Source organism: Prunus persica, chromosome G7 (assembly GCF_000346465.2).
Source record: "Prunus persica cultivar Lovell chromosome G7, Prunus_persica_NCBIv2, whole genome shotgun sequence".
Taxonomy (NCBI): domain Eukaryota; kingdom Viridiplantae; phylum Streptophyta; class Magnoliopsida; order Rosales; family Rosaceae; genus Prunus; species Prunus persica.
In genome coordinates, this window is record NC_034015.1 from 19,398,531 (window position 1) to 19,425,755 (window position 27,225).

The 27,225-nt window shown below is 37.5% G+C and overlaps 6 protein-coding genes and 1 long non-coding RNA gene across 11 annotated transcripts; 3 read left to right on the forward strand and 4 right to left on the reverse strand.

The window, feature by feature from the left end:
• Positions 519–2,545, reverse strand: LOC109950221. The gene is made up of 2 exons (XR_002272503.1): positions 2,320–2,545; positions 519–848 (listed from the first exon to the last, which is right to left on the reverse strand). It is a non-coding gene; the product is annotated as an uncharacterized LOC109950221 (long non-coding RNA).
• Positions 2,760–7,779, forward strand: LOC18771488 (pentatricopeptide repeat-containing protein At3g24000, mitochondrial). 5 transcript variants are annotated; one of them, XM_020568305.1, is made up of 7 exons: positions 2,760–2,911; positions 3,121–6,216; positions 6,329–6,423; positions 6,520–6,754; positions 6,867–6,951; positions 7,049–7,147; positions 7,238–7,779. In XM_020568305.1, the coding sequence occupies exon 2, from the start codon at positions 3,121–3,123 to the stop codon at positions 6,088–6,090; it is 2,970 nt and encodes a 989-aa protein (XP_020423894.1). In that variant the 5' UTR covers positions 2,760–2,911; the 3' UTR covers positions 6,091–6,216; positions 6,329–6,423; positions 6,520–6,754; positions 6,867–6,951; positions 7,049–7,147; positions 7,238–7,779. The 5 variants fall into 5 exon arrangements, with proteins under 5 accessions (XP_020423894.1, XP_020423892.1, XP_020423893.1 ...); XM_020568303.1 differs by having other exon boundaries at positions 6,867–6,899; XM_020568304.1 differs by having other exon boundaries at positions 6,520–6,582; positions 6,666–6,754; positions 6,867–7,147.
• On the reverse strand, positions 7,891–10,693 carry LOC18770388. Its single transcript, XM_020568306.1, has 5 exons — positions 9,774–10,693; positions 9,322–9,374; positions 9,000–9,166; positions 8,723–8,874; positions 7,891–8,636 (listed from the first exon to the last, which is right to left on the reverse strand). The coding sequence occupies exons 1-5, from the start codon at positions 10,576–10,578 to the stop codon at positions 8,188–8,190; spliced, it is 1,626 nt and encodes a 541-aa protein (XP_020423895.1). The 5' UTR covers positions 10,579–10,693; the 3' UTR covers positions 7,891–8,187.
• On the forward strand, positions 10,912–13,589 carry LOC18770943. Its single transcript, XM_007202297.2, has 7 exons — positions 10,912–11,272; positions 11,372–11,482; positions 11,707–11,775; positions 12,069–12,200; positions 12,787–12,864; positions 12,950–13,075; positions 13,160–13,589. The coding sequence occupies exons 1-7, from the start codon at positions 11,069–11,071 to the stop codon at positions 13,349–13,351; spliced, it is 912 nt and encodes a 303-aa protein (XP_007202359.1). The 5' UTR covers positions 10,912–11,068; the 3' UTR covers positions 13,352–13,589.
• On the reverse strand, positions 13,745–16,755 carry LOC18769430 (probable protein arginine N-methyltransferase 1.2). Its single transcript, XM_007202119.2, has 9 exons — positions 16,417–16,755; positions 16,019–16,029; positions 15,764–15,919; positions 15,571–15,634; positions 15,327–15,469; positions 14,956–15,043; positions 14,675–14,790; positions 14,415–14,565; positions 13,745–14,205 (listed from the first exon to the last, which is right to left on the reverse strand). The coding sequence occupies exons 1-9, from the start codon at positions 16,685–16,687 to the stop codon at positions 14,000–14,002; spliced, it is 1,206 nt and encodes a 401-aa protein (XP_007202181.1). The 5' UTR covers positions 16,688–16,755; the 3' UTR covers positions 13,745–13,999.
• On the reverse strand, positions 17,063–21,223 carry LOC18769260 (xaa-Pro dipeptidase). Its single transcript, XM_007201902.2, has 16 exons — positions 21,073–21,223; positions 20,915–20,964; positions 20,501–20,561; positions 20,256–20,351; positions 20,022–20,171; positions 19,663–19,794; positions 19,246–19,373; positions 19,051–19,093; positions 18,892–18,975; positions 18,678–18,719; positions 18,495–18,565; positions 18,347–18,400; positions 18,130–18,235; positions 17,947–18,015; positions 17,686–17,829; positions 17,063–17,456 (listed from the first exon to the last, which is right to left on the reverse strand). Exons 1-16 carry the CDS (start codon positions 21,208–21,210, stop codon positions 17,337–17,339), a joined length of 1,488 nt encoding a protein of 495 aa, XP_007201964.1. The 5' UTR covers positions 21,211–21,223; the 3' UTR covers positions 17,063–17,336.
• On the forward strand, positions 25,145–27,206 carry LOC18769052 (1-aminocyclopropane-1-carboxylate synthase 7). Its single transcript, XM_020568775.1, has 3 exons — positions 25,145–25,473; positions 25,593–25,885; positions 26,122–27,206. Exons 1-3 carry the CDS (start codon positions 25,303–25,305, stop codon positions 26,978–26,980), a joined length of 1,323 nt encoding a protein of 440 aa, XP_020424364.1. The 5' UTR covers positions 25,145–25,302; the 3' UTR covers positions 26,981–27,206.

Consider the following 27,225-nt stretch of genomic DNA (forward strand, 5'->3'; position numbering starts at 1 on the left):
GATTTGATTCTCTTTTATATTTGGTAGAGTTTTTCTTTCTTACTTTCACATATCTAAAAGTAAGAAGATATTACAAAATTTCCAAAACTTAACCTTGCTTTTGTGGTTTTCTACTCTCCCATTGCCAGACATCAAGATTTATCATAACATGGAACAACACATTCCTCCGTGGTGATTGTAGATATAATACTGGACAAATGAAAATAACAATTATTCTTTTTTGGTTTACTAAATTGTTTATATTGGAAGAAAAATAATTGTGAACCTGAAAAAGGAGAAACATTAAATTGTCATAAAAAAGTAAATAAAAACACTTATTTAAGCCAAGTGGTCTTTGGTTCGAACTCTCACGACATCTTGATAGTATGTGTAAGAAACTCCCTTCTACTTGCAGCTTAGACTATTGCTTGTTATAAAAAAAAAAAAAATTAATTCAGCAGAAAAGTAGCCAGTCTGGTTTTAAATGACGGCTTGCATCTTTAGCTCCGGTTTTAAGATAATTAGTGGCGACTTTAAGGTCTCAAAAACAGCTTTAGCTTCGATTTTTTGGGTCACTAACCGTTGGTAAGCGCCACTAATTGAAACTATAGTCAACGAAACTTTTAACCGTAGCTAAAAGTCGTCAGAGTAGTCAATCATCTCCTTACTCCGTCTGGGCAGTGATTTGTTCATTCGGAACGGAATTTTAAGAATTTACACCTGTTTAAAATGGAAAACCGTTTCTCAAGTTTCGCTGAAGCTACTTTTTTATTATTTGCAAAACATCATTCCTTGAGCCAAGGACCTACTACGACCTCCAACCTGCTTTTGTAATTTTGTTAAGATTACATACTCAATCCTGACAAAGCCTGAAAATTCACACAACCAAAGCTCCATTAGCATATTAACAAAAGCAAACCAAAAATCACAATCCCAAGACCTAATCAACAACAAAAGGGGAAAACAATAAACCATATATTACCAAATATCTTCCATCAAAGGTAGTTAGAATATAGTTTCAGGTTAGCACTCCATCACAACCTAAAAACAGTCAAATTTCCAATCCACACAGCATGTAACCAGATTCCAACTCACTCCACAGAAAAGTAGACTAGGTCAAAATCTAAGATTACGTTTCAAAGAACCACCGAATTCCATATCATGCCAAATACAACCAACCATAATGGAGTGATCCATACAGACTAACAAAACATGAGATGGCAAACTGAGAGATCCAGATGCTACAGCTTGTATGCATCATATGAATCAACTAAATGCAGTAAGAAAAGCCTGAAAATGTAAAGGATTAAACATCTGCAGAAATTAAACAGCTACAAAACTTAACAAATGAAAGATCACTAGGACATGATATGGGAGAGGTATATCATGTCCTGGTACCAGGACACAATCATGCCAAATGCGGGTCAACAGTTTTTCGGTTCTTTATATTATTATTGTATTTTTAACAGCATCTATGCTAATAAAGTGATGCCAAAACTGTCATGTCCGACTAGTCAATGAAGGAAACCATATAGATTATGCATACATGGAAATCTAAGAACAAAATAATGAAGATACTGATCTTCAAACTAACAGAACCCAGAGGCCACTCTGAAAACTATTCCAGGGTAGAATAATACTGTTTTGAAATTTAATACAGGAGGTTCTTGTTTGTATCCCACAGAAAAAAGTTAATGGAATTCAAGTCCTGGTTACAGAAAGGCTTTTATATGTTTCCATTTGAAACAGCTTTTAATTATCAAATGAATCAAAGAAAAAGGCTCTACAAACATACACACAAAGGATATCAAAGTATAGAAAAAGCAAGAAATCAACAACACAGCACAAATGGCATAATCCAGAATCAACAACACAACACAAATGACATAATCCAGAATCAACAAAGTGATGCGTGAACCCAATTATTAAGGATGAACTTTAGCTCATAACAAAGAAACGTAATTTAATACAAGAACCCTTCTATTGGACCAAACACAGATAAAATTCCAATAACACATCATCCAATCAGTCATTTATCATACAATTAGAACCAAAGTTTTACTTTTTTCTTTGGGTAAGCAAAAGATCATCCCTTTTACCTGTTTGAAGAGGAGAAGAAGAAATTAACAGACGGCCGATCAAGATTACTATGTCTTATGGGGTAACAGCAGTGATGTATGAACTATTTTCAAAACCTCCAATTCTAATTTTCAAATTCAACTTCCTTGAATTAAAATACTAAACAATTTCACAAAAGGATTGAAGTTTGAACCAAAACCAATTAGAGACTACACAATCAGAACCCAGAAAATCTCAAACCTGTTATCTAATAAAAATTACCTGAGAGTTTACCAGAGTTTTTCCATGCAATTAACGAAATTGAAGGACATACGATGATACACGCTCCTCGCTCTGAACCGATTCGGTCACAATAGCAGGCCTACAAGGTTACAACACCAGGAAACGTCGTAGTTTGCTCTGCTTCAAGAGCCTGAGAGAAAAAGAGCCGTTGAAAAATTGGGTTTTTTGTGACTAAAATCTAAATTTACTTATAAAAATTGGGTTGCTGTAGTTTTTGGGGCTGCTCGGCTTTTGTTGGGCCTGCTTTGTGGCTCTATGCTTAGCTATTGGGCTTCAGTAGAATTTGCTTTCTGAACACGTCTACGACGTCGTTTCATCTTATCTAGACAGAGAATGAAGGAAGACGACCCGGCGGCTACGATACTTTTAGAAAGCCCGCGACTGCAGTCGCGGGTTTAAGCAAAACCCCTACCCAGGAAGGTGAGGGAGAGAGAGAGAGAGAGAGAGAGAGAGGAGAGGGAGAGGAACTTCCAATAGAGAAAGGAGAGAGAAGAAGCACCAGCTGCTGTAGCTGCTGCCAGTCGTCAACCGACGTCGCCGGCTTTCATTTGTCACCGTCCTGGTTGCACATGTAAGTGAAAAGCATGAAACTTTTCTGTAATATTAGCTAACGTTCCTTATTAATAATTGGTTTCACTCATTTCTATTGTTGATTCTAGATTATGTAATTTATGTTGTGTTGTTGATTTCTTCTTGTGCCTATATTTGGATAACCTTTTTGTGTGTGTTTATAAAGCCATTTTTTTGGTTCATTTGATAATTACAAACTGTTTCAAATAGATGGAATGTGACTTGAAAGCTCTGCGAATGTCACCTGCTTTCCGGAGTCTCTTATTGCCCATTTGCCAAAGACCCACTTCTTCGGTTCAATTACATAACAAGCTTAGTCTCAGTTCCAGGTCACTTTTGCTCTCTGTTAAATTAAAGCCCTTGTCTTGTGCTGCTCTGGAAGCGTTTGACTTGAATCCCATTAGTGATTTGGCTCTCAGCAATGTCCCAAACTCTGAGACTCAGCTTCATGAAGTAAGAGTAAATAACGGCAGTTCAACTAATGAGGAAATGGTAGGAAGCAATGTGAAAACCAGGCCTAGAGTTTTCAATAGCAAAAAGAGGCTTATACGTTATTCTGGGATGCTTCGTACCTGTGTTTTGCAAGGGTCTTTGAATGAGGGGAAGGCTATTCATGGGCAGGTAATAAAAAATGGGATTGATCCAGATTTGCATTTGTGGGTTTCATTGGTTAATGTCTATGCAAAATGTGGGGATTGTGGGTACGCACGTAAAGTGCTTGATGAGATGCCAGAACAGGACGTTGTGTCATGGACTACTTTAATTCAAGGATTTGTAGTTAATGGTTTTGGTGTTGATGCTGTTAAATTATTCTGTGAGATGAAGAAAGATGGTACGAGAGCAAATGAATTTGCATTGGCAACTGGTTTGAAAGCATGTTCTTTGTGCTTCGATTTAGGTTTTGGGAAACAGTTGCATGCTGAAGCAGTGAAACTGGGGTTCTTTTCGGATGTTTTTGTTGGTTCCGCTCTTGTCGGTCTTTATGCAAAATGTGGTGAGATGGAACTTGCAGATACAGTGTTATTTTGTATGCCCGAGCAGAATGTTGTATCGTGGAATGCATTGCTTAATGGGTATGCTCAAGAAGGTGATGGAAAGCAAGTTCTGAAATTATTCTGCAGAATGACGGAATCAGAAATGAGGTTGAGCAAGTTCACCTTGTCTACTGTTCTCAAAGGTTGTGCAAACTCGGAAAATTTGAGAGGAGGTCAGTTTTTGCATTCCCTAGCAATTAAAAGTGGGTGCAAGATAGATGAATTCCTGGGTTGCAGTCTCGTTGATATGTACTCAAAGTGTGGGATGGCAATCGATGCGGTAAAAGTGTTCAGGAGGATTAAAAATCCTGATGTAGTGGCCTGGAGTGCAATTATCACTTGCCTTGATCAACAAGGGCAATGCCAAGAAGTGGCTGAGCTATTTCGTGAAATGATAAGCACAGGAATCTCTCCAAATCAATTTAGTCTTTCTAGTATCATCAGTGCTGCCACTGATCTCAAAGATCTGCATTTTGGTGAAAGCGTCCATGCTTTTGCATGGAAATACGGTTGTGAATCTGATATTTCAGTCAGCAATGCTCTAATCACAATGTATATGAAAATTGGGCGTGTGCTAGATGGTGCTCAAGTTTTTGAGGCAATGACAGATCGTGATTTGATTTCATGGAATTCCCTTTTATCTGGAATGCACAATCATGAAATATGTGACCTAGGACCAAGAATCTTCCGCCAAATGCTTGTCGAAGGTTTCAAGCCCAACATGTACTCATTCATTAGTGTTTTAAGGTCTTGTTCTAGCCTCTTGGATGTAGGCCTTGGAAAACAAGTACATGCCCATATTGTCAAAACTAGCCTCGATGACAATGACTTTGTTGGGACAGCTCTCATCGACATGTATGCCAAAATTAGGTTCTTGGAAGATGCTGTGATAGCTTTCAATAAATTGAGTAATCGGGACCTCTTCATTTGGACAGTCATCATTACGGGTTATGCACAAACTGATCAAGCAGAGAAAGCTGTTGCTTGCTTCAGTCAGATGCAACAAGAAGGAGTGAAGCCAAACGAGTTCGCCCTTGCTGGCTGTTTGAGTGCTTGCTCCCGTATAGCTATGCTGGAAAATGGGCGGCAGCTCCACTCAATGGCAATTAAGAGTGGGCATTTGGGAGATTTATTTGTTAGTAGTGCACTTGTTGATATGTATGCAAAATGTGGATGCATAGGTGATGCTGAGGATATCTTTGGGGGCTTAGATTCATGTGATACAGTCTCATGGAACATCATGATATGTGGATATTCCCAATATGGGAGAGGAGAGAAGGCTATTGAAGCCTTTTCAACAATGTTGAATGAAGGCACCATACCAGATGAAGTAACCTTCATTGGCATCCTTTCTGCATGCAGCCACCTGGGTTTAGTTGAAGAAGGGAAAAAGCACTTTGACTCACTGAGCAAAGTTTTCAGGATCACTCCTACAATTGAGCATTATGCTTGTATGGTTGATATTCTTGTTAGGGCTGGAAAATTTAATGAGGCTGAAAGCTTCATTGAGACAATGAAACTAACATTGTATCCCATTATTTGGGAGACTGTTCTAGGGGCTTGTAAGATGTATGGTAATGTAGAATTTGGTGAAACAGCTGCAAAAAAGCTTTTTGAGCTTAAACCTGAGATGGATTCAACTTATATCTTACTATCTAATATCTTTGCAGTCAAAGGTAGGTGGGATGATGTTAGCAAAGTCAGGAAATTAATGTCCAGTCAGGGTGTTAAGAAAAAACCTGGTTGTAGCTGGGTGGAAGTTGACGGACAAGTCAACACTTTTGTCTCTCAAGATGGTTCACATCCAAGAATCAGGGATATCCATTTGAAATTGGAGGAACTAGGCGAAAAGCTGAATTCAGTAGGTTATATACCGGAAACAGAAGATGTGCTTCATAACATCACTGAAAGAGAAAAAAACGAGCATCTCCAATATCATAGTGAAAGGTTGGCTCTTGCCTTCTCCCTTATAAGTACCAATCCTCCAAAAACTATTCGGATTTTTAAAAATCTACGCATCTGTGGAGACTGCCATGAGGTTATGAAGCTCATTTCAGATGTCACAAATCGGGAAATAGTTGTTCGTGACATCAAGCGGTTTCATCATTTTAAGAGTGGAACTTGCTCCTGTAATGACTTCTGGTGATTTGGCATTAGAAGCTCTATAGTCAGGGTAGGGGGTTCACCCACAGAGCATTTTAAACATTGTCCTCATAATGAACTATGAACCACAATCTCCTACCCAAAGAAATGCAGCTGTAATCTTATCAGAGTACTACCTCTCAACATATTATATTGCTTCTTCTTTTTTTCATAACATAACTAGACAATTAAATGGTTCCTGATTACCCTTTTTTCCCTCCATTTTAAAACAAACTGAGCAGGTATGCCCTGTTTTGAAAGGTTATTCTTTTGTCCTGAAGCCGCTTCTTTTGTACTCCGCGTCTGCGTATATCATATCAATCCTCCTGGCCATGAGGTTCGTAGATGGTTTTCTTTGAGTGCATTTCTTTCTTTTTTTCCTGAAGTATATTGTGTGAAACTGATTGCTATTGTTCACATTAATCCTCTTCAGAACTTCGCAATAGTTCTTGCAGTTGGTAGCTGCTTCGATTGTCCTGATGATCCTGTGCTTCCTGTAAATGACCTGTCTGATTCCTTGAGGTTCTCAACTTTTTTGCAGAATGATTAACACTTACTTTATTTTAATTGATCTTCAAGTCGCGAGAGTTTGGAACTCTTTGGTTGCTGATCTCAAGACTCAAATATTAGATACATTTGCTGGTGTTAATATGGGGTTGCAACCAAAGGTAGGTGTAGAAGTAGATTTCCTTTTTCACTACTCATGTTCTAAAGTCATTTGCTCTGATGAGATCTTGCACCATAACTAATTTCTGATTGCACAATCATCTCCTTGTTCAGGCTTATGTGCATGGGGGTGACAGTGGGTGTTCGGTTAGATACTTTCACCATTTGCTGTAGTTCCCACCATTTTTTCCAACTTTGTGTAGAGTATCTGTCTCAGTTCTTTGATCAGGGTTTGTACCATAGATGAAGTATAGGGAAATAATTCTTGGTTTGGGACTTGTATTCCCTTAATGCAGAGCACCCTCTTGGACTGAATGATTTTATCACAAGGTTCCTATTTCTGTGGCATGTGCGGTTTGCTAATAGAGTCTTTCCTTCACCGCCACTTGGATAAGGTATTGTTGTCTTCTAAGATTGTATCCCTTTTCTTCTACTTCTACTTCCTTTGGTAGGTTGAGTGACGAGTATGATATACATCTCAACAGGAGGTTCGTGGCAGTTCTGAAGTTCCAGAATGAGATAAAAGTTGAAGGATGAAGCGCCCTTTCTTGAGAATGAATTGTGTTGTCATTAAAGTTCATAGAATGGAACATTTAGTAACGTTCTTTATCACGGTTTTCTTTTGGTCTGGATTCTTTATTATCAGGTTTGACCAGAGGAATGAGCCAATGCACAAAGAGAGGACCAGAATATTGAAACCTCATATGCGCTTCACATGTGGAAAAGCCTGGGTTGTGTAGACCAAACAGCGAGTCTAAGACAAGCAGTATAAAACTGCAGCTGCTTGGCGTCTATGCTCTGTGAACTGTGAAGTTTGAAAGCCACATGTGGACCTCTCTAGTTGTGCTGCTTTCGTCTGGTACCCTTCATATTGGTTGCCACCGAATTTTTTTTGTATATATTCATTGACCAAAAGAAAATTGTATATGTTCATTGGGTTCAGGGCATTAGTTGGCCGCAGGGTTGTAAATTTGTAATCCAGGTTCATTGAGTAAGGCGTATGATATGGAACCTCCATTTCTTTGATGATCATAAGGCTCCTTACTGATTTCTACTGTTAAGTACGTAATTTTTTTTTTTCTTGAGACTGGTTAAAACTTTCAAATTAGGAACTTCCTAATTACACACTTCTAAGGCATTTCCGACCCTCCAAACTGATGCCAAAACGTTACATTTCTTACTATTGCACACAACAAAGTTTGTATTCCATCTAGCAAATAAGTTACACAAAAATGCGATATTTCCCCTTCTAATAACTACTAAAGAAACAACAAAACTGATACCGGTAAGGCAGTGTATTAACCTTCAGTATACAACTTATAAGGATGCCTCGAGTATCTGGTTGCCTGAGTTTTCTGCATGAGCACGAGGTAGTGGGAAAAAAAATATAGTATACTTTTTCTGGATCACACAAGCAACTACATTATTGCTCTTCTCATTCTGTATCCTCATCAGAGAGGGGATTCTCAACTTCACTCCCACTATTTAGGCTATCATTATTGATGAATGAGGACCTCCCACTAGCCGAGTCAGAGTTACAACGAAGGTCATACTTTACAAATTTTATCTTCTCTTTCTTCTCAGGGGTTTTCCCCTCTTTCCGTTTTCTTCCTCTTTTTTCTGATGAGGTCATTGTATGCGCAGCAGCTACAAATGCAGCACTCATGGATTCATTCACCTTTTCATTCTCCTCATCTGCATGTTCCTCGTCTCCATTGTTATCTATGTAAAAGAGAAGATCATCATCCACTTTCTTGCTATCCAACTTAGAAGCCGGTTGCTCAGAGTCTGATTTGGACATCTCATGAACCAGTTTAGTACGAAAGTTTTCCATGCTATCATCAAATACTCTTAAGCCATGATCTTCAAGGTTAAGAAGCCACCCTGGAGAATGAGATCGATATTAGAGAGAGCATTAAAAAAAATATATTTATAGTTGATTTACAACAAACGGAAGTAGAATCACTTACTTATAAGAGCTTTAGGTGAAGTGCCCTTTGATCTGATTGCACCGTCATCCTCAGGAATCTGATTCTTTACCCATTTAATTATTTGGGAAGATAATTGTGAACTGGAAAATGCAGTTACATAAGAGATGGCTCTCCTCTGATCCCCATGCTCCCTAAAGCAAACCAGTAGTGAAATTTTTCCATAAGGGTTTCACTAGAATTTTAAAAACATAATGAAATGCTGATTTCTATTTCATTTTTTCTTTCTGGACATATAATTATATTTATTTTTTCATACCTGAAATACTCCACTGCTTCATGAGTAACAATCAATCTTTTCATGGCAATACTTTTCATGCGCTCAGCAGGTAAGTGAATTACTCTCTCAGGGTTGAGGAAAGAATACTCAACCAATATGATGGCATCATACAGCACTTGCCTCAACAAAACTTCATCTTCAGAACTCTGCATATAAAGAGTAACAAGATGTGAACTTTACTTGTAAGATCATATCAACAAAAAGATAATTCCACTTCCTGTCAATATAGTCTGTTTGAATAGAAACAAACACTAGGACAGATGTAGTATCAAACTCAACATTTTAAAAGAGGAATACAAACCAAAAGGGAGGTAACAGGCAAAGTCTTCTCCAGCAGCATCCTCACAAGCACCTCTATTTGACACAAAGATTAGGATGTTAGCACAATAAATATGAGAATCTGATGAAATCATCATCGCTATATGAGACATGAAATTTTATTCAGTGAAACACAAGGCATGCAGTAACTAGGAAACTACCGAACAGTTTTAGATACGTGTGATATAATTTCACTTTTTGAAATCGATGAAACAGAAGAAACATAGCAAAAGCACAATGAAAAGTTATATATGATAAAGCATTCATTGTTAATGTCTATCCCAGTCCTTTTTGGTGCAAATAACCCTCGGCCATTTTAGCCCATGCAGAACACATGCCTTACTAAAATAAAAGTGTGATGCAGAAGGAAAAATCTTGATAACAAATATACATACACCATGTCCTAATTCAAGAAAAAGCTAAAACAACACTAACCAAAAAGGTAAAAGTTCTGAAATCCGGTAATGGAAGCAATGGCCCAAGTCCTTAACTCCATCTCCAACTCCTTCGTTGAAGTCCCAAGTTTGAAATTCAGGCACAGTTTCAACAAAAACACCTCTGCAATAACAACTCCTGCCAAGTAACCCACATCACCTTCTCTCTCACTAAGCCCCCGAAACACGTCACTGCTCACTAAAGGTAAGAAAAATTCTGATCCCTCATTTGAGTTCATCCAAACACGAATTAAATCCGCAAAAGGAGTAATCAAACTTGAACCAGTTGAACCATCATTCTCACCCAAATCCTTGCAAGAACACACATTTGCATAACCAAGAACCACTCCTACCAAATTCTGAACTGCTTTCATCCCTTTCTTCTCTGCTTTCAATGACAAGTCCCTCTTAAACAAATCAACAACCACATTGTACACCTCATAAACCACTGGAGCAAGCAATGCGATGCTCTTCAAAGAACTGACCGAAGCTGAGCACGCGGACACCAGCTGAAATAAGTCTTTTGCGGCTGATATTCGATTCAAAGGGTCCTCTTTTGGGTGATTACGGCTACGAAACGTCAATGCGGCATAGACCCAGATGGATTCGAGAGGTGGGTCTACTTGAGCTTGCATTAGGTCGTAGAAGACTTGGATGAAGTGGGAGAATTTGGGGTTTTCCTTGTGAATTTCAACTAAAAGGTTTTGAATTGATTGGGTTAACTTGAGGTGGTAGTTTTCGCCAATCAGAGGGCTTAGGTTTGCTGGGATTGAGGAACTTTTGGAGTCGATTAAAGCGAGAGCCATGGTTGAACCCTAAAATGCGACCAATTTGTTTCAGTGAGGAATGTGATAAGGAGCTGTGCTAAAGAAAAACCCTAATTGTATGAGCAGGTCAGTTGAAGAAACCAACGGTTTAGGGTTTAAGAGGTTACCGCCGTTTGTAAGCACTACGTGTCGTTTTGTTATCGCTAAGATGGGTCAATGGGTCGGGTCGGGTCATGGGCAGAGTTTGACAATAAGACGTGTATCTCGTATTCTATTGGTTGGTAAGCGGGACCCACTACTACACTATGCTGTAACCACCAATCAGATGCAAGGAAACACGTATAGGAGCAAATTGAATTTCACAACTACCTGTTTTTGCTGACCAAGTGAAAACATTGATCCATCAAAACTAAAATAAACAAAAAAACAAAAGATTGCGTCTTTTTTGGTGAAAATCATTATAAGGCTTGTGTTTGTCACTGTTTGGTCTCTGTGTTCAGGTTCTTGTTTGAATTCTGGAGAGAGAGTTATGGCGAAACTGAAGCGAATTCTTGTAGCAATCTCAGTGTTGGTGGTATTAGCATGTATGCCAATCTCCGAGTGTGCTAAGAAACCAATGACTGTTGCGAGGAAGGAAGACATTCCTTTCATCAAATGCCAAGTCTGTGAAAAGCTCGCAGCTCAGCTACACCAACAAGTTAAGAAGAAGCAAGCTGAGATCACCCCCAAGAAGGTATTTTTATCATCTGGGTTTTCTTCCAGAGCCTTCAATATGCTTTTGTTTCAGAGCGTCTGTTGAATTTGAAAGTGGGTGCTCGTTTTTTGGTGCTAGATCTCGGAGTATCAGATTATTGAGATTTCGGAGAATGTCTGTAATTTGAAGAAGGCAGAGGCGGATTGGATTTTGCAGATTGATATAGTTGAGCAAGGAGATAAGTTGGAGGTAACAATTTCTTGGGTTTGTTTTTGGTTTTAGGCCTGTTTGATGAGTTAAATGGTATTTTTGAGTTTTGTGCTTACGTATAGTTGAGTTTAGTTATTCATTGCTTGGAAAGTATTGCTTGCTGATATTTTGATGGTATAGTGGATATACAAATTCCTGTAGGCATATTGTAGACATTTTGTTGTTCATTGTCCTGACCTGCTACATAATTTGTTACTTTTCAGCTGGTGGAACAAGGTTCTGAAGGACAATGTAATTCGGAATGCAAGACAATAGAGCGAGCTTGTCAGGAGGTGAGGTTTTGGATCTCGTTTTTTAGTTTCTTGTGTATCTGGGTTACTTTGCTTCCTAAAATATTGATCCTTGCAACCAATCAAGTTAAATTCTTTGGTTTTCCACTTCATTTTCCTTTTAATTGACTGTGAGAAAGTCAAATGATTTCTTAATTTAATATGAACTCTGCAATATGTTTTTTTAGGAACTGCAAATGCGATTCATCCTCTCTCTTAATATTGGCCTTCAATTTGCATTAGTCTGAATGTTCATGTATTACAATTCAATTAAGCGTTAATCTGAAATATTGCAGGTTTTGGGGTATTCTGATACTGATGTTGCTGAATATCTATATAAATCCAAGCCTGACATTGATTCATTGGTTAATTATCTATGCAAAGACCTTACTAAAGCATGCAGTACCAAGCCTCCCCGAGTTCCTAAGGTAACTGCTTTCTTGACTTGATATTCAATTCAATTCATTCTTTGCACAATATGTCTGTAAGGGATCATCCTATGTTAGTTAATTGAGATATGGGTCAATCTTTGCAACTCTTGTGCTTTTCCGCCAAGTAATTTTATTTTCAACATGAACCGTACGTCTTTGAGGTATGTCAAGTAGAGATTTTAAGATGCTGATCATTACATTATCCTTCATTTCCTAACTAAGTTTGGCCAGTAGAAAATTAGTCTGAAACTTGTTTTTACACACATGGGGCTCATGTGTAACCAACAATGGTGTCTTTATTCCACAACCTATAAAATCAGGTAGGTAACGTGCTTCAAAGACTTTCTACTAGATATACAGATTTGAGACCCTAATAAGGTTGACGTGGAGATTCACGACTGCTGCTTTGTATACATGTTAATCTCTAGTCTCTACCACTGATTATAATCACCTTGATTTTTAAGGAGGTCAAGTCATTATGTTACATAGGATACTATAAATCTAGATGCTTGGCTTTGCACAACTTGCTGCATGAGCAAGACGCTTACTTTTGATACTCATGATAATATCTTGTGTGTTCCAGAATAGGACTCCTGGAGAAATTTTTGTGGCCAAGTCAGCTAAAGAAGCTGAAATGGAAAAGATAATGAAATCTATGGAGGTAATTGTCCTTGCATTCCTGAAAATTTTTCATATCATACTAGTGTGCTGAATTTTGACCTATATTCTGCGTTACCATTCTTCAGGGTATGCCAGGAGCCCCAGGCATGAAAATGTATTCAAGAGATGAATTGATGAATCAAAATTTTGGTGGTGAAGATGCCGATGATGAAGATGATGACGATGAGGACACGCAGATTCCCTCAAAATTGGTAATTACAAAATCTTAAGTCTACAAATTCTCCATTAGAAAACCATATTGTTTCTTTCAGCATTTAAAAGATTTTCTTAAACAGGGAAAAGTTTTGAGAGAAAAAGAAAGCGCAAAGAGTGACTTGAAACAGAGGATCACCAACGGAATTTTGAAGACCAAGGAGACACTAAAGAAACATGCAAACCAAGTCTCTAACTGGTTACGGAAAACGTGGAGGGGACTGAAAAAGCCAGCTTCAAAGAAGAGTACAAAGGCCAACAAGGCAGAGCTTTAGAACATAAAATCACTGAATTATAGTAACTTGTATGAGAGTAATCACGTTTTTGCTAATTGTATCAATATTGTTTTGACATTTAAGTAGGAAGTTGAGGAGAAGTTAAAAAGTAGATTTGCTGCAGTTTTTGCTTTTTATGCCCTTCCAGAATACTCGACAGTTGTTTCCATTACCTTATTGCAATTGTATCAACTTCGGAGATTTTTGCTTTAGTTGACGTGTTTTCTAACCTCTGAAATGCAATGGCAGCTACCAAATACTTCTTTCTTGCTCATATCCTCGTTCATAATAGCATTACACTTACGAAGAAAGAATAACAAATTTTAAAGCATATGCGTATGCCGGCAATTATTCCAATGAAAAATCACTTGAATGAAAACTTTTTACCCCAAGGAAAGAACAGATGAGATTTATAGAATTGCAAGTCATGAACTAAAATAAATAAATTCCAAACCTTTTAGCATCAAAATTTGGACATTACAATTTTAAGAAATGGATAATTAAAAGTACAGATGCTACAATGCTGCCTCCTAGCACAGATAACCTAAAGGAAGGCAACATTCAAACAGGCTGAGCAACAACAATCCACAACACTGAGTTATTGCAATTATGGATTGCTTTCTCGATGGAAAAATAGCATAACGTAACTTAGCGCATTTTGTAATATTGAACCCTCGAGACCGTGCATCGTCGGCCATTTAATGAATACTTGAGCATGATATCAATATCACGGGGATTCTTTTTGTTTTGCGCCACAGTCATGCTTCCGACAATGGATTCTCCTTGACATACTGTTAGCACATCTTCCAAGTACAGGACTGTTTGCTTCCAATGAGTAGACCGTGATCTTGGCCCTGCATTATATTTCAAGTTGTCAGAAAGTTCTGATTACCTCAATTCCATTGTTTGATTGAAACTTGGGTTTGGGGCTTCACTCGAGAACGAATGCCCATATTCTTCTTTTTCCATTTATTTGTTGCTTCAAATGCCCATATTTCCAAAACAAACTTTGATCCAGACAACAAATGAATGAAAATAAGAAGTAAAGCACACAGATACTGACCTGTGGAGAAGCCCATCAATTTATGGCACTTTGTAAATGACACATCAAAGTAGGCTACAAGAGCATGAATGAAATCATCACGTTCAGCAACAAGCTTGAAAGGTGCTGTGAAGGAAGCATCTCCGGGAGTCATCTTAGATATATCCATTGTCTGAATGAAGAAAATTAGAGAATGTTAGTGGACAGAATTGATAGCATAAAAGAGGCCAGACTTATTTCACTTAGTGCAGCACGGTAATCACTGCATAGATATTTCCCACCTTGAGTAGCTGGCTATTTGTAACAATTTGATTTTGGTCAACTGTGTCCACAAGGGGCTCCATCATGGCTTGCTTCTTGATGCAGCTCATGTCAAAGCCATATACGTTGTTCCAAACTGGAATAGCATGAAAATTGCAAGAGGTAAGAAGCAAAAATTCATAAAGATGAGCTGAAAGATTACATGTACATTTGCATGGCACTAAAGAACATTTGTAGTCCACCTAAGGGACCAAGTCAGCAATGATCAACGTGTATACACACAAGAGTTTAAAAGGCTTACATTCTATCTTGTCTTCTTTGTACTCTGCATCCTCGATAGCTGTCAAATAGAGAGAAGCTTTGTCTGGTAGTAAAACTCCATCGTCTACCTACAAACAAGAAAGAAAGAAAGAATCTTTATATAAATAAGCCAAAGCATGATAGATCTTTGACTTGAATGTAACAGAGATTATGCCCTGGCTTTTATATGCAAAGATCAACAAGTAACATTAACCCAAAGGAGCTCAAAACATCACAATTACAATGGATTGTATCCCTCTACAAGGGTCACAGGAACTGAAGCCCCACCCAACCGAATAATTAGTCTGCAGGTGTATTTATTCTTGGCATAGATATCACAGACAATAAATATAGGATGTAAATACTACTTACAAGCCATTTATCACGAGCATAGAGGACTGTATTTAACATATTCTCAAACAACAAAAAATATCCCATCCATTCTGAGATAATTATATCCACTTTAGGGACTGGAAGCTCAAGTTCTTCAATCTTTCCCTTCAGAACTGTTATTACTGCATTTATCAAATAACCAATGAGTACACAGAATACTTATTTTGTCAAAGCATTGTCAACAGACAGAACTACATGCAGGTATGAACTCTGAAAATATTACCATTAGAAAATCCGTTTGCTTCAACAATCTCTTTTGCCATGTCGGCCATGTCTGAGCACTCAACCTGTGGATAAAGCATTTGTCATATCAGTAATATTAAGGAGACATAACCAAGCTACATTACAAAATAAGAAAAATACTATGCATTACTAGAAATTGATTTGTTAACAAACTTTCTTTAAGAAAAACATACCGCATACACATGCTGTGCACCAGCTTTTGCACAAAATAGGGACAAAATTCCAGTCCCAGCTCCCACATCAAGAACAATCTTGTCCTTAAACAGAAACTGGTTCTGATAAATAACATTTTGATATGTCTTAGTCCTCACTACATCCTTCAACATTTCCTGAAAGATGACAATAGTCAGGAGCATCCAATGGGTATTAGCAAGAGGTTACAAGAACGAACTGCAGAACTGGGTTGCATCCAAGTGCCACACACTTACTTCATGGATACCTGCAATCACACAAAACACAAATTAAGCCTTTTGTAGCAGGTGCTCATTGAAACAAAACAAGAACGATTTTTTTTAGAAAAAATGCAACAATCACAATATGCAATCAATTAAAGCATAAAAATTTTGTGATATCGCTCTATTACTTTCTGCCATTGCACTCAAACCAAAGCTCCCAATCAACTAAAACTAGTACAACGGTCTTAACTTAGAAAACAAAAATGCAACCAAGTTCGAAACTTTCCAAACCCACACCCAAAAATCAATCATCCAAACAAAAACTTTCCCTTTTTTCAAATCCCTTTTGTCTCAGTTTTCACAGAATCCAAAGAGACACCCAAAACAAAAGCGCAAGCAACAACCAGTAAACGAAGGAGAAAGGAAGCTACCGAAGTGAGAGTAGGAGTCGAAGTAATAGTCGGCGCTGGTCTTATCATCGGCGGCGATGAAAGAGACGTCAGGCTCGCCCATGGAGTCATCAACGGCCTTGTCAAGCTCGGGGTCGCACATGGACTCGTCGTGGTTGGAGCTCCCGGAGGCGTCTTTGAGAGCTTCGTCTTCGTCTTCCTTGTCTGCGAAGCGAATCTTGGAGCCTTGGGGCAAGTGGCTGAAGCCAGCTGAGCTCTGATTGCTGTTGTTGTTGTTCTTTCGGCGACCCATTGACAGCGATTTAGGGTTTTGCGAGGGGTTTTTGGGTACTTAATGGCTCGTAGTTTTTCAGAGACCGTGTTTTTTAAAGTTTAAAGCTTTTGTTTAAAATTAGTAGAGTGGGGCCGTTGGAGGTCGTTTTCCACTTCAAGTGGAAGGGTCGTCGTTTTGCTTGCCGACGCGGGAGAGAGAGAGCCCAAGGTCCATGATGCGGAAACCAAACGACGGCGTTTCTAGTTTGCTTGAAACTGACTTCTTTTTTTAATCGTCTCGCTCTCTTTACCAAGACATTACCATACAATTTCTTTGTTTGACCTTGAAAAAGATGTGATTAATAATAACACAGCATTGCCCTTTCTTTTCATTATGAAGGAAAAATCACTAGAATTTTTTAGCTTTGGAAGTCTTCTATTGTTTGATGAAGAAAATAAACATTAGATATAATGAAAAAATGTGGAGATGATAGCTAAGAGAACAAATAAATCGTTTACAACAATATTTCACAGCGGATGCTATGCTATTCTATCTTTTTCTTTTTTCTTTTCTTTTCTTTTTTTGTTGTTGAGAGATTCTATCTTATTCTTTATGCCATGACAAATAGCATAATCCATTATGGATACGATTGTTCTATCAGCCCTTTCTCGGTAGAGGCTTTAAACTGTCAGCCCTTTCCGGTAGAAGCTTTATCAAGTGGCCACGGTGCTCCCGCCATTACTGCTTCGATCTCTGATATTTCCCGAGGAACCTTTGTCATGTTCTTACAACCGGTATCCATGACAAGCTACAACAACCAGAATAATGTATAAGCACACATCGACCATATAAAGAAAACCGAGATATACGTGAACCAGACGCAACACAGATGAAGAGAGTTGAGCAAAATGTACAGTTTCAGTGGCATGTTATTATTTCATATGTCCAAAACCACAATGCGAATGCAACCAAGGGGACAAGGAACACAGGTCAAAAATCGGTAAAAGGAATCATAAGGTTCAGAAGATGGGATGTACCACATCGCTTTCAATGCGAACTCCACCAAAACCTTTAAATCTACTAACTGCTTCATGATTGAAGAACTTAGTAGTATTTGAACTTCCCATGGCTGGAACCAACAAAGCATCAATAAAGTAGCAACCAGGCTCCACGGTTATCACCTACAAAACAATCCCCAAAGACAAACTATCAAATGCAAAAGAATTATTTTAACCAGCGTTCAGGAAAAAAAATTCAGAACATTAGCGAAAGGGTTTGATCTATAAATCGATACTAACCATTCCCTCTTGGAGTTCTCTTGCTGTACGTAGAGACCTTAATCCAGGTTCTTTTGGCCTCTCCAAACCCTGCAAATTATGCAGTTGTTCCAAGTTCCACCAAGGAAAAATGCCAAAAATTATTTAAAAAGGAATTCTGAAAGATACACTAGAAAGGAGAGCATATAACTTGTTGATAATAACCTTTGGGTAGCCACCAGGATCATGAGTGTCGATACCAAGCAAATGCCCAAGACCATGAGGCATGAAAACAGCACCCAATCGTTCAACCATCATATCATCAACGTTGCTAGAACCAAGAGCAATGAGCAGCTTAAGTAAATTTATAATTCCAAAACTACACGCAACTTGCAAGTAATTGGTATACTAGAGTACATAATTGAGATACAATGGTTTTTACCCAACTAGGATGCTCCCTCTCTTCAATGATTCAAGAATAACCTTTTCTGCTAGTCTGTAAATAATGAGGCAAAGAGAATCAGAATGCACATAATATTAGCAAACGCCTTAATCTTTTGTTTACAGAAACAGTCAGGATTGAGTCATACTTGTGCATATCAACCCAGCTTACTCCGGGTTTCATTGTAGATATGACAGCATTGTGAGCTTCAAGGACAGCCTGCAGAAAACAAGACAATTTTAAAGATATAATCAATGCCGTAATACTAATGCACTGATAGAGAGAGCAAGAATTGAAGATATAATCAATGCCGTAATACTAATGCACTTACATTATATATAAGTGCTTGGTCAGAGCTAAACTTTCCATTCACCTGCAGATAAGGTTGAAAGAATTCTGAGAAAGCTCAGGGAAAAATCAAACAAATAGGCATTGTACCACAAGAAGAGTCTCCTGCGTACTACTATTTATTACCATTCAGTCCATGGTTCAGAAAATCTTACCCCTAGCTAAACTTAATTGCAAACAAAACTATGCATACTCACTGGGTAAGAACAAGTGATGTCAGACCCATAAAAATTGTATTCAGCTCCCATATCAAGCAATGCCAAATCTCCATCTTCCAAGGTCTGCACAAAAGAAGTTATGAATTTTCGCTAATTTTCATTGTGTAACAAAGTACTTAGCATCTAAGTATGTTGTACCCTGTCATTTGGAGCTGCTGCATGCCCATAATGGAGAACACCGCTGTATTTTCAAAACAATAGAAATTTTAGCCAATAGCTTACAGTTGAGATTAACGTCGATATCGATACATTCAAACCTCTAAAGAAATCAAAAGGATCTCTTAATTGACCAGATTATTCTATCGACTCATGGCTTAATTAAGAAAAGTTTACCTATTTTCACCAGTAGCACAAATACAAGTGTACGAGCAATGTCTACAGCCACCATACATGTAGGTGTGGTGAAGAAACATGCTTTCCAGCTGATACTCGTACATGCCCACCCTAACTTTTCTCATGACCTGGTCAGAAAGAAAAATAGCAATCATGACTAAGAAAAAAAAAACATTCAAGGTCTGAAACATTTCTAAAGATCTAATAAGGATCAGTCCAAAATCAAGATTTCGAAGTGCAGAAAGCCCATCCAACAGTGAAATAACTGATTCATTTCTGAGCTGCTTCTTGTCATTAGACGTGCATAAGTGAGGATGACATGCAGAATTTGTGTTAAAAGTACATTTATTTCTTATAATATGTATATGATGTATGGGTAACACATATGCGCAATGGAACATTTTCATAGAAACTTACCTCGACATGAGCTTCAGAGCTGATACCATTGGCAAACTGGATAAGGGAAAGCTCCAGATCTGATTTTGTGACACGGCATTCAGTCAAAACCGGATGCAAGGTAGTCAAATCTGTGTCAAACTTATCAATCCCCTATAAAAAGATTAAGAATTTATATTCAGTATAACATTCTACTTAAAGAAAAATGTGTCTAAAACAGAGAATGCAATTGTTTTTATAATTTATTCATCTAGTGAACTAACAACTATCATTCCCCAACTCCAGCTTTAACCACCTGAACAAGAACTGATGCAGCAAATCCTATTCTGAAGGTATCTATAACTGATATGAGATAAAGAGGGAGCATGAGATTTATTAACCTGAAACTCTGCTGGTTTTGAGAATAGATCACTATCAGTGTTGACCCCATGCAAGAGAAACAATAAAGGTTTACCAGATCCCTGGTATTCATCATGCAGAACAGTTGTGATCTCATCACTGTAGAATACTGAGCTAACCATATATCTTTCCTGCAAATGAATAACATAAATGTGAGCTAATGAATAACGACTGCATCTTATGTTTAAAGAGAAATGTATTAAGCCGTCAATCACCTTGAAGTAGGATAAAGGCTTGATCTCTCCCAACCAAACAGCATACTCAGCGGGTAACCTAGGAGCAAAGAGAACAGATTTCCCAGTTGCAATGTCCTTAAGGAAAAAGCATACAAAAAGATCAGCCCACAAGAAGAACAATACGTTACATGTAACCCATGAGAGCTAAAACCGAAAAGAAACACCGAATAAAAAACACATTTGCATTCAAGAACAACCCAAGTGTCCTAAATATATGTACTTACGATAGCTCCATAGAAGCCAGGCTCTCTTACTCCAAACAAGTAAGCGAAGAAACTCTCTTGCCTGTAAACGGAAATTCGACAGCAATCAGAAACTAAATAAATAAATCATCCATTGATGCAAACCAATTATTGCGGTGACAACAACCAATAGTAGCCAAACACCTTTCATAACATAATATACAAATCATACTCTGAACTATGATACTTCTTAACCGAGTCTAATTAAGTGGCAATTTTTATTTTATTTTATTTTTTTACAAAAGTAAAAGCGAAATTTAAATTGGAAATTCCAATGGTCATTTTTACATACTGGTACTTCACACAATCGAACAATACCTAAACATACATAAACCGAAAGCTAAATTGAATATCAACAATAATATGATCAACAACATAATTATTTCAAATATGCACCTGAAGAGCTCGGTGTGATCAGTGTCATAGCGATTTTTCTCCTCGCCTCCCTAAAAACAACAAGTCAAAAACCAGTTGCGAAAAACCAAAGCTCAATTTTTTTTCCTTTTTTTATGAAAATACATTGAATCAAAATCAGCGAGAAGAAAGTGGATTACTTGGAGAAAGACGATGCCATGGATGGGACGAGAAGACTGAGAGAGGTGATGGCGAAGAGAACTGAGGAGCTTTTCGCGGTTGGTGACGTAGAGCTCCACCGGGACTGTAGGAGGAGTGAGAGACGACAGCGAAGCCATGGAAATGGCTTCTTTTCCCGGGAACCAAGGAACCAACGTACGGACATACTTATATGATTGGATCGAAGCCCACACTTTTGGGCCTTAAATTAGGCCCATACCAAGCCCATTTAATCTTATGAATATTTTGGGCCAGTCCTATGAATAAATAATTATCGATTTTTCTTTTGTTATTATTATTATTTTAAATATAAGCGATAGTCTAAACTACAAAATACTATCAAGGTTTTATGAGGGTTCGAATCTAAGGCCACTTGTCTGCAAATCAAGACCATTTTTCACTAGGCTAGACCCGATTCTTTTTTTTTATTTTTTTTAGTTCTGAACATCATTGTAACTTTTAACATATGACTCGTTGCAATTATTTTTTTGTTCATAACGTCACGATGATCTATTGATTACAAATTGAGAAATTAAAAAAAAATTAAGGACCATAGCCAGTGAAGAAATTGTAAGTATATATGCGCATGTGGGCATGTGTTTGAATTCAATTTTCGAGGCCTTTACTAGAATATGAACAATTTTCATGAGTTTCAATGTGAAGCCATGTATAAATGTGAGATGATTGTCAATCAGCTAGCTGATCCTGCGTAGTTGCCTGGTTGGCAAGGAGCTAGAGTATATGGATGCATCTAAAAATATATTTTCTATTAATCCAACATGCTATGCTATGTTGATCGACTATCAATACATACATTCTACTTTTTTGTTTTAATATAAAATGTAAGAATTTTTTGACCATAATAATTGAATTAGGAGGTTTTTTTTTTTATACAAGCAATATTGAAGAAAGAGGGAATTAAACTTAGAACTTGATAACAGGGATAAATACTCTTAACCACTTAAGCTATATGCTCCTTGCGAATCGGGAGCGTTTTTTACAAAATGGACTTTAGAACAAGAAAGAAATCATGGTTGGTGTGCATCTTATAATTAATAATCTTGATAAAGCAATCTTATCTCTAAGCCTGTGTTTGCATGGAGGTTGTTGGATCACAATTTAGGGAATATATACAAGAGACTTCAACTATGCAATTATTAGCCTTGGATTTGTATTTAGTTATTATATTTTGAGAAAGGATGGGATGAGAGGAAAGCACATGGTTGAGACGTAGGAAATTCTCCACAAAAAGGTGATTGTTGGCACATATGTAGAGACATTACTCTGAATATATGTTCAACCATAAACACAGAAATTAACAAAAACAATTTGCAAGTTGAGGGGGAGAAAAACTATAATCAATGTAGAGGTTTGAAAATTAATGCATTATTGGTAAGTCAAAGTCTATGTGGACGATGGTGGATCGCATTTCATGCTTTACAACTAAAGGAAACGACATTAAGAAAATGGCATTATGGAAGCATATATATTAATATTTGTGTACGTACTAAATACAAGGCTGACCTCCATTTTATATATGCAGAAGCAGAACATGTAGGAAATTTCTAAGGTGAAGACCACCATGGGCTTGGTACTTGGGCATGTTTATGTGCAGACATCACATTAGTAAACATTGGCATGCACAAGTTGAGATCATGTTTCTCAATGCCTCCAAGCTCATGGCTCCATATGAGGTTCACAAGACGTGTTCGTACAAATATGAAAACACGGAAAGAAATCGTTGAGTACGGTGAAATTATTTATTTTAGTTAATAAAAGACGAGAATCGAACACAATACTTCTTTCAACATTAAGAGGAGAAATGAGTATTGATTATGATAATTTACCTCTTAATACAATCCATATAGTCATAAACCAATTTAAGCAATTGATTGTAGCAGAGGCAGAGTGTGAGGAATAAACTATTAATTAGATGTAGCCTTCACCAACCCGATAATCTTTAGTTATCTTCTTTGACATGATCATGGCATGATTATAATAAAGAATCCCAAGTGGCTCACTGTCATTGCTATTATATCTTCACCAAGATTTGTGGCCTGATAATTGGGTTACAATTAAACATGCCAACTCCCTTTCTTTTTTGCTTTTTACAACTTTTGAAACCCTTTCATATCCCCAATTATTTATTATTATTTTGACATATGAAATCATCTCAGGGAATCAAATTTAGAGCTCTGCTTGCCCAGTTACCACAAATTACATATATAAAGATGGATTTAGTATAATGTAATGTGATTGCTAGCTTTCATCTGTGACTCAGTTGTAGTCCTTGAGAGCAACATGAAAGGACAAACTTTGGCGCTTTATTCAGAAGATGTTGACACAGCAGCTGCTAGACCATTAAGAAAATCTCATTAATCTCAAGTAATTATATGATCTCCCTACAGCTTTTTGGCTTGCTTAATTAATTAATTGATTAATTAGAGGTAGCTACTGATGCTGGGAAAAAGGCCATCTTGGACAGTACAGACTGTGCATGCAGTTTGTTTCCATGTAAAGCCAATTGGTCTGTCTTTGTCAGTCCTAATTTCTGGTGTGCTTCCATTCCATTCCATGACATGTTTGATGATGTTTCCCAGCTGCAATCCACATAGGAATGTGATCAAACACTTTCTCAGCAATGAGCTTTACCGACAATGCAGCTTCTTAATTACTAATTAATACCTAATCCATTGATTTTGAACTTGACTGCACATACTTAACTACAGATGAACATGAAATGCTTTAGCTATAAGTTTACTTTTTGGCATGTCTCTGCTTTAATAAGTGGTAAAACACAACCCACCATCCCTTTTTATAATTATTGGGTTTGGGGGGAGGGCAATCGAACTTAGGACCTCGGGTGCAAGGGTAAATGCTCTTATCCACTTAAGCTACAAGCCCCTTGCATTATTGGGTTGTTTTTAATGAGATGAAAAGCACCTTCCACTGAAACGAGTGTAATTTCCCATGACTGCATTAATCTGATTAAAATTGAAGGAAGCTCCATATCTGATGGATACTTTTTGCGGTGATACTTGTCTGTGCCTTGCAGGCTGAAATGGCCTTAGCAGGCGTCATCTTCATAACTCCATTCACGTTCTCTGTTGTATATATATGGATTACGAGGGATTCCATGTATTGATTGCAAATCTCTGATGCAGCTAGCTGTTTGAGTTTTTGCACATGGAATTTCACCATATCTTGAACCCCAAAACATATTCCCCCCTATCATTTTGCCACTCGAACAAGTTTTGTCTGCATTTACACACACACACATGCACAAACACAGAGAAAATGTATCTTCCTCCACTTGTAAAAAAGAAAAGAAGAAAATGAAAAATGTTGCATACATGCCTAAGAATTGTCACTGATTGGATATCATGGGCAATGCATGATCTAACATAATATAATAAAAGAAAACACTGCATTCTGCTACAATTAACAATGGTACATATGTTTTGAGAATTTAATTAGAACCATGAGATGATTATTGCTACAAACCTCAAAACCCCCAAGTTATAAATTCTGTTGCTGGGAATTAATGCATATGCATGTGTGATGTGTCAGCAGCAGGCATGGGGCTTCAATTATATGTCCTAGTAGCTAATTTGTCCACAAATCAGAATCTAAATCTTGGGAAAATTGGTATCTTTGTCACGTAATCGAACTTAACCACTCCTAGATCTCTTCGAAACAATAATTTGTTTGTATAAGCATTTTAATTTCATGCATCATTTGGTTTTCAGCATGGGAGTTAGAGTTTGCTCAGCAAGGATTTGATTTGTCATAGGTTGGGAAGAACATGGGGATTTGCAGAGAGAGGGAACCCAATAACCAAATATACCTCCATATCTTAATCAGATCTTATGGAGATTAAGATAAAAGAAAGCTTTGACAACACAGGATAATTTATTCACAGTTGTTGGTACTTGTTCATGAGATAAAAACTGCATAAGTAAAAGGCCAGCTTTTATGTATCTTGCTTATGTCACAGAATCAATCATTGATTCTTTTTCTTTTTGTTCCTTTTTTCCAATAGACCAGGCAAGTTGAGGGGGACCTTTTTTTATTATTAATTTTTAATGGCAAAGCTCTCAAACAGTTCCTAAATATAAGAGGGCATTTTAAAGGTTTCAATCAAACAGTTCTCTATCAAACTCTTCTCTCTCTCTCTTAGTCATAACAGCTTGTTTATAAGAAAGCCAGTTATGGCTATAGAGATTGAGCAGCCTTCTGTTGGGCTATCAAAAATAGCTGTTTCTGATACTCATGGAGAAGACTCACCATACTTTGCAGGCTGGAAAGCATATGATGAAAACCCATATAATGAATCAAGCAATCCATCTGGAGTTATACAGATGGGACTTGCAGAGAATCAAGTAAGTGCTCATGATCACAATGATCAATTGCTTTAGAAAACCAAGAAGAAGAAATTCTGAATTTTTTTTCTTTTTTTTAGAATTTTCACCTAATGTTAGTTTTTTAATTTGTTTAACAGGTTTCATTTGATCTGTTGGAAAAGTACTTGGAAGAGCATTCAGAATCTTCAAACTTGGGATCAAAAGGAGTGTCTGGCTTTAGAGAGAATGCTTTGTTTCAAGATTACCATGGACTTTTGTCTTTCAGAAAGGCAATGGCAAGTTTCATGGAACAAATTAGAGGAGGAAGAGCCAAATTTGACCCTGATAGGGTAGTCTTAACAGCAGGTGCAACTGCCGCCAATGAGCTCTTAACTTTCATTATAGCTGATCCTGGTGATGCTTTGCTTGTTCCAACCCCATACTATCCAGGGTAAGAACTATCCTCCAACATGGAACTTTAACTATTTTAGAAGTTACGGAAATGTTCACTTGTCGACAGTGAGACACTATCCAAATGATAGTCTGACAACATAACATCATGTCAAGTGTTATTTGACAAGAGAACATAATCTTTGGAAGTTATATATTGTTTTCTTCATGCATACTTTCTGTGACTTCTGTATTCGAATTCTCATAACTAATGTCAACTTAAATTTTCTTCTTCAGATTTGATAGAGATTTAAGGTGGAGGACTGGGGTGAACATTGTGCCAATCCACACTGATAGCTCAAACAACTTTCAGGTTACTCCTCAAGCTTTAGAAGCTGCATACAAAGAAGCAGAAGCCAAGACCATGAGAGTGAGAGGGGTACTAATCACAAATCCTTCAAACCCATTAGGTGCAACAATCCAAAGACAAGTCCTTGAACAGATTCTTGATTTTGTCACCCGAAAAAACATCCATCTTGTCTCCGATGAAATCTACTCGGGATCCGCCTTCTCATCCTCCGAATTCATAAGCGTTGCAGAGATTCTTGAATCCCAGCAGTACAAGAACTCAGAAAGAGTTCACATAGTTTATAGCCTTTCCAAAGACCTTGGCCTTCCGGGCTTTAGAGTTGGCACCGTGTACTCATACAACGACAAGGTTGTAACAACAGCAAGAAGGATGTCAAGCTTCACCTTAATATCTTCTCAAACACAACATCTCTTAGCTTCCATGTTGTCTGACAAGGAATTCACTGAAAACTACATAAAGACAAACAGAGAGAGACTGAGGAAGCGATACGATCTGATCATTGAAGGATTAAAGAAAGCCGGGATTGAGTGTTTGAAAGGAAATGCTGGGTTGTTTTGCTGGATGAATTTAAGTCCATTTTTGGATGAACCAACAAGAGAAGGTGAGCTGACTCTTTGGAATTCTATAATGCATGAAGTGAAGCTAAACATTTCTCCAGGTTCGTCCTGTCAATGCTCTGAACCAGGTTGGTTTAGGGTGTGCTTTGCTAACATGAGTGAGCAAACACTTGAAGTTGCATTGACAAGAATACATAATTTCATGGAGAAAAAAGAGAGAGCTAGCTAGAAATCTGTTTTCCTCTCTTTTTATCTTCCTTTTTTTCAGTGATCCTACCTATTTTTGATTCTTAGGAGGATTGTCTCCTTACATATATAGTATTGTAGATGTGATTGAATTGTAACAACCATCTCTCTTGTTTTCTTGCTTGAAAAAGCAAGTTTCTCACAAATTCATTTTGTATAATTGATGGAGTTCAGATTAATATTATGCATTTTTCTTACTTGTCTTGCAATTAATATTATTATTTTGAA

What these genes read in the sequence shown, in the direction of transcription:
- LOC18771488 (XM_007203293.2), top strand. Translation starts at nt 3,121, where the DNA reads ATGGAATGTGACTTGAAAGCTCTGCGAATGTCACCTGCTTTCCGGAGT.
- LOC18770388 (XM_020568306.1), bottom strand. Translation starts at nt 10,578, where the DNA reads ATGGCTCTCGCTTTAATCGACTCCAAAAGTTCCTCAATCCCAGCAAAC. An exon ending in GAAGCAGTGGAGTATTTCAG is followed by an intron (nt 8,875 to 8,999) that starts GTATGAAAAAAT and finishes GGTTTGCTTTAG; the next exon opens with GGAGCATGGGGATCAGAGGA. An exon ending in TTCACCTAAAGCTCTTATAA is followed by an intron (nt 8,637 to 8,722) that starts GTAAGTGATTCT and finishes CTCATTCTCCAG; the next exon opens with GGTGGCTTCTTAACCTTGAA.
- LOC18770943 (XM_007202297.2), top strand. Translation starts at nt 11,069, where the DNA reads ATGGCGAAACTGAAGCGAATTCTTGTAGCAATCTCAGTGTTGGTGGTA. An exon ending in TAGAGCGAGCTTGTCAGGAG is followed by an intron (nt 11,776 to 12,068) that starts GTGAGGTTTTGG and finishes GAAATATTGCAG; the next exon opens with GTTTTGGGGTATTCTGATAC. An exon ending in AGATAATGAAATCTATGGAG is followed by an intron (nt 12,865 to 12,949) that starts GTAATTGTCCTT and finishes ACCATTCTTCAG; the next exon opens with GGTATGCCAGGAGCCCCAGG.
- LOC18769430 (XM_007202119.2), bottom strand. Translation starts at nt 16,687, where the DNA reads ATGGGTCGCCGAAAGAACAACAACAACAGCAATCAGAGCTCAGCTGGC. An exon ending in GTGCACAGCATGTGTATGCG is followed by an intron (nt 15,635 to 15,763) that starts GTATGTTTTTCT and finishes CTTTATCCACAG; the next exon opens with GTTGAGTGCTCAGACATGGC. An exon ending in CAAATAGCCAGCTACTCAAG is followed by an intron (nt 14,566 to 14,674) that starts GTGGGAAATATC and finishes TTCTTCATTCAG; the next exon opens with ACAATGGATATATCTAAGAT.
- LOC18769260 (XM_007201902.2), bottom strand. Translation starts at nt 21,210, where the DNA reads ATGGCTTCGCTGTCGTCTCTCACTCCTCCTACAGTCCCGGTGGAGCTC. An exon ending in GATCACACCGAGCTCTTCAG is followed by an intron (nt 20,562 to 20,914) that starts GTGCATATTTGA and finishes TTCCGTTTACAG; the next exon opens with GCAAGAGAGTTTCTTCGCTT. An exon ending in TTCGCATTGAAAGCGATGTG is followed by an intron (nt 17,457 to 17,685) that starts GTACATCCCATC and finishes TGGTTGTTGTAG; the next exon opens with CTTGTCATGGATACCGGTTG.
- LOC18769052 (XM_020568775.1), top strand. Translation starts at nt 25,303, where the DNA reads ATGGCTATAGAGATTGAGCAGCCTTCTGTTGGGCTATCAAAAATAGCT. An exon ending in TGGGACTTGCAGAGAATCAA is followed by an intron (nt 25,474 to 25,592) that starts GTAAGTGCTCAT and finishes TTTGTTTAACAG; the next exon opens with GTTTCATTTGATCTGTTGGA. An exon ending in CCAACCCCATACTATCCAGG is followed by an intron (nt 25,886 to 26,121) that starts GTAAGAACTATC and finishes TTTCTTCTTCAG; the next exon opens with ATTTGATAGAGATTTAAGGT.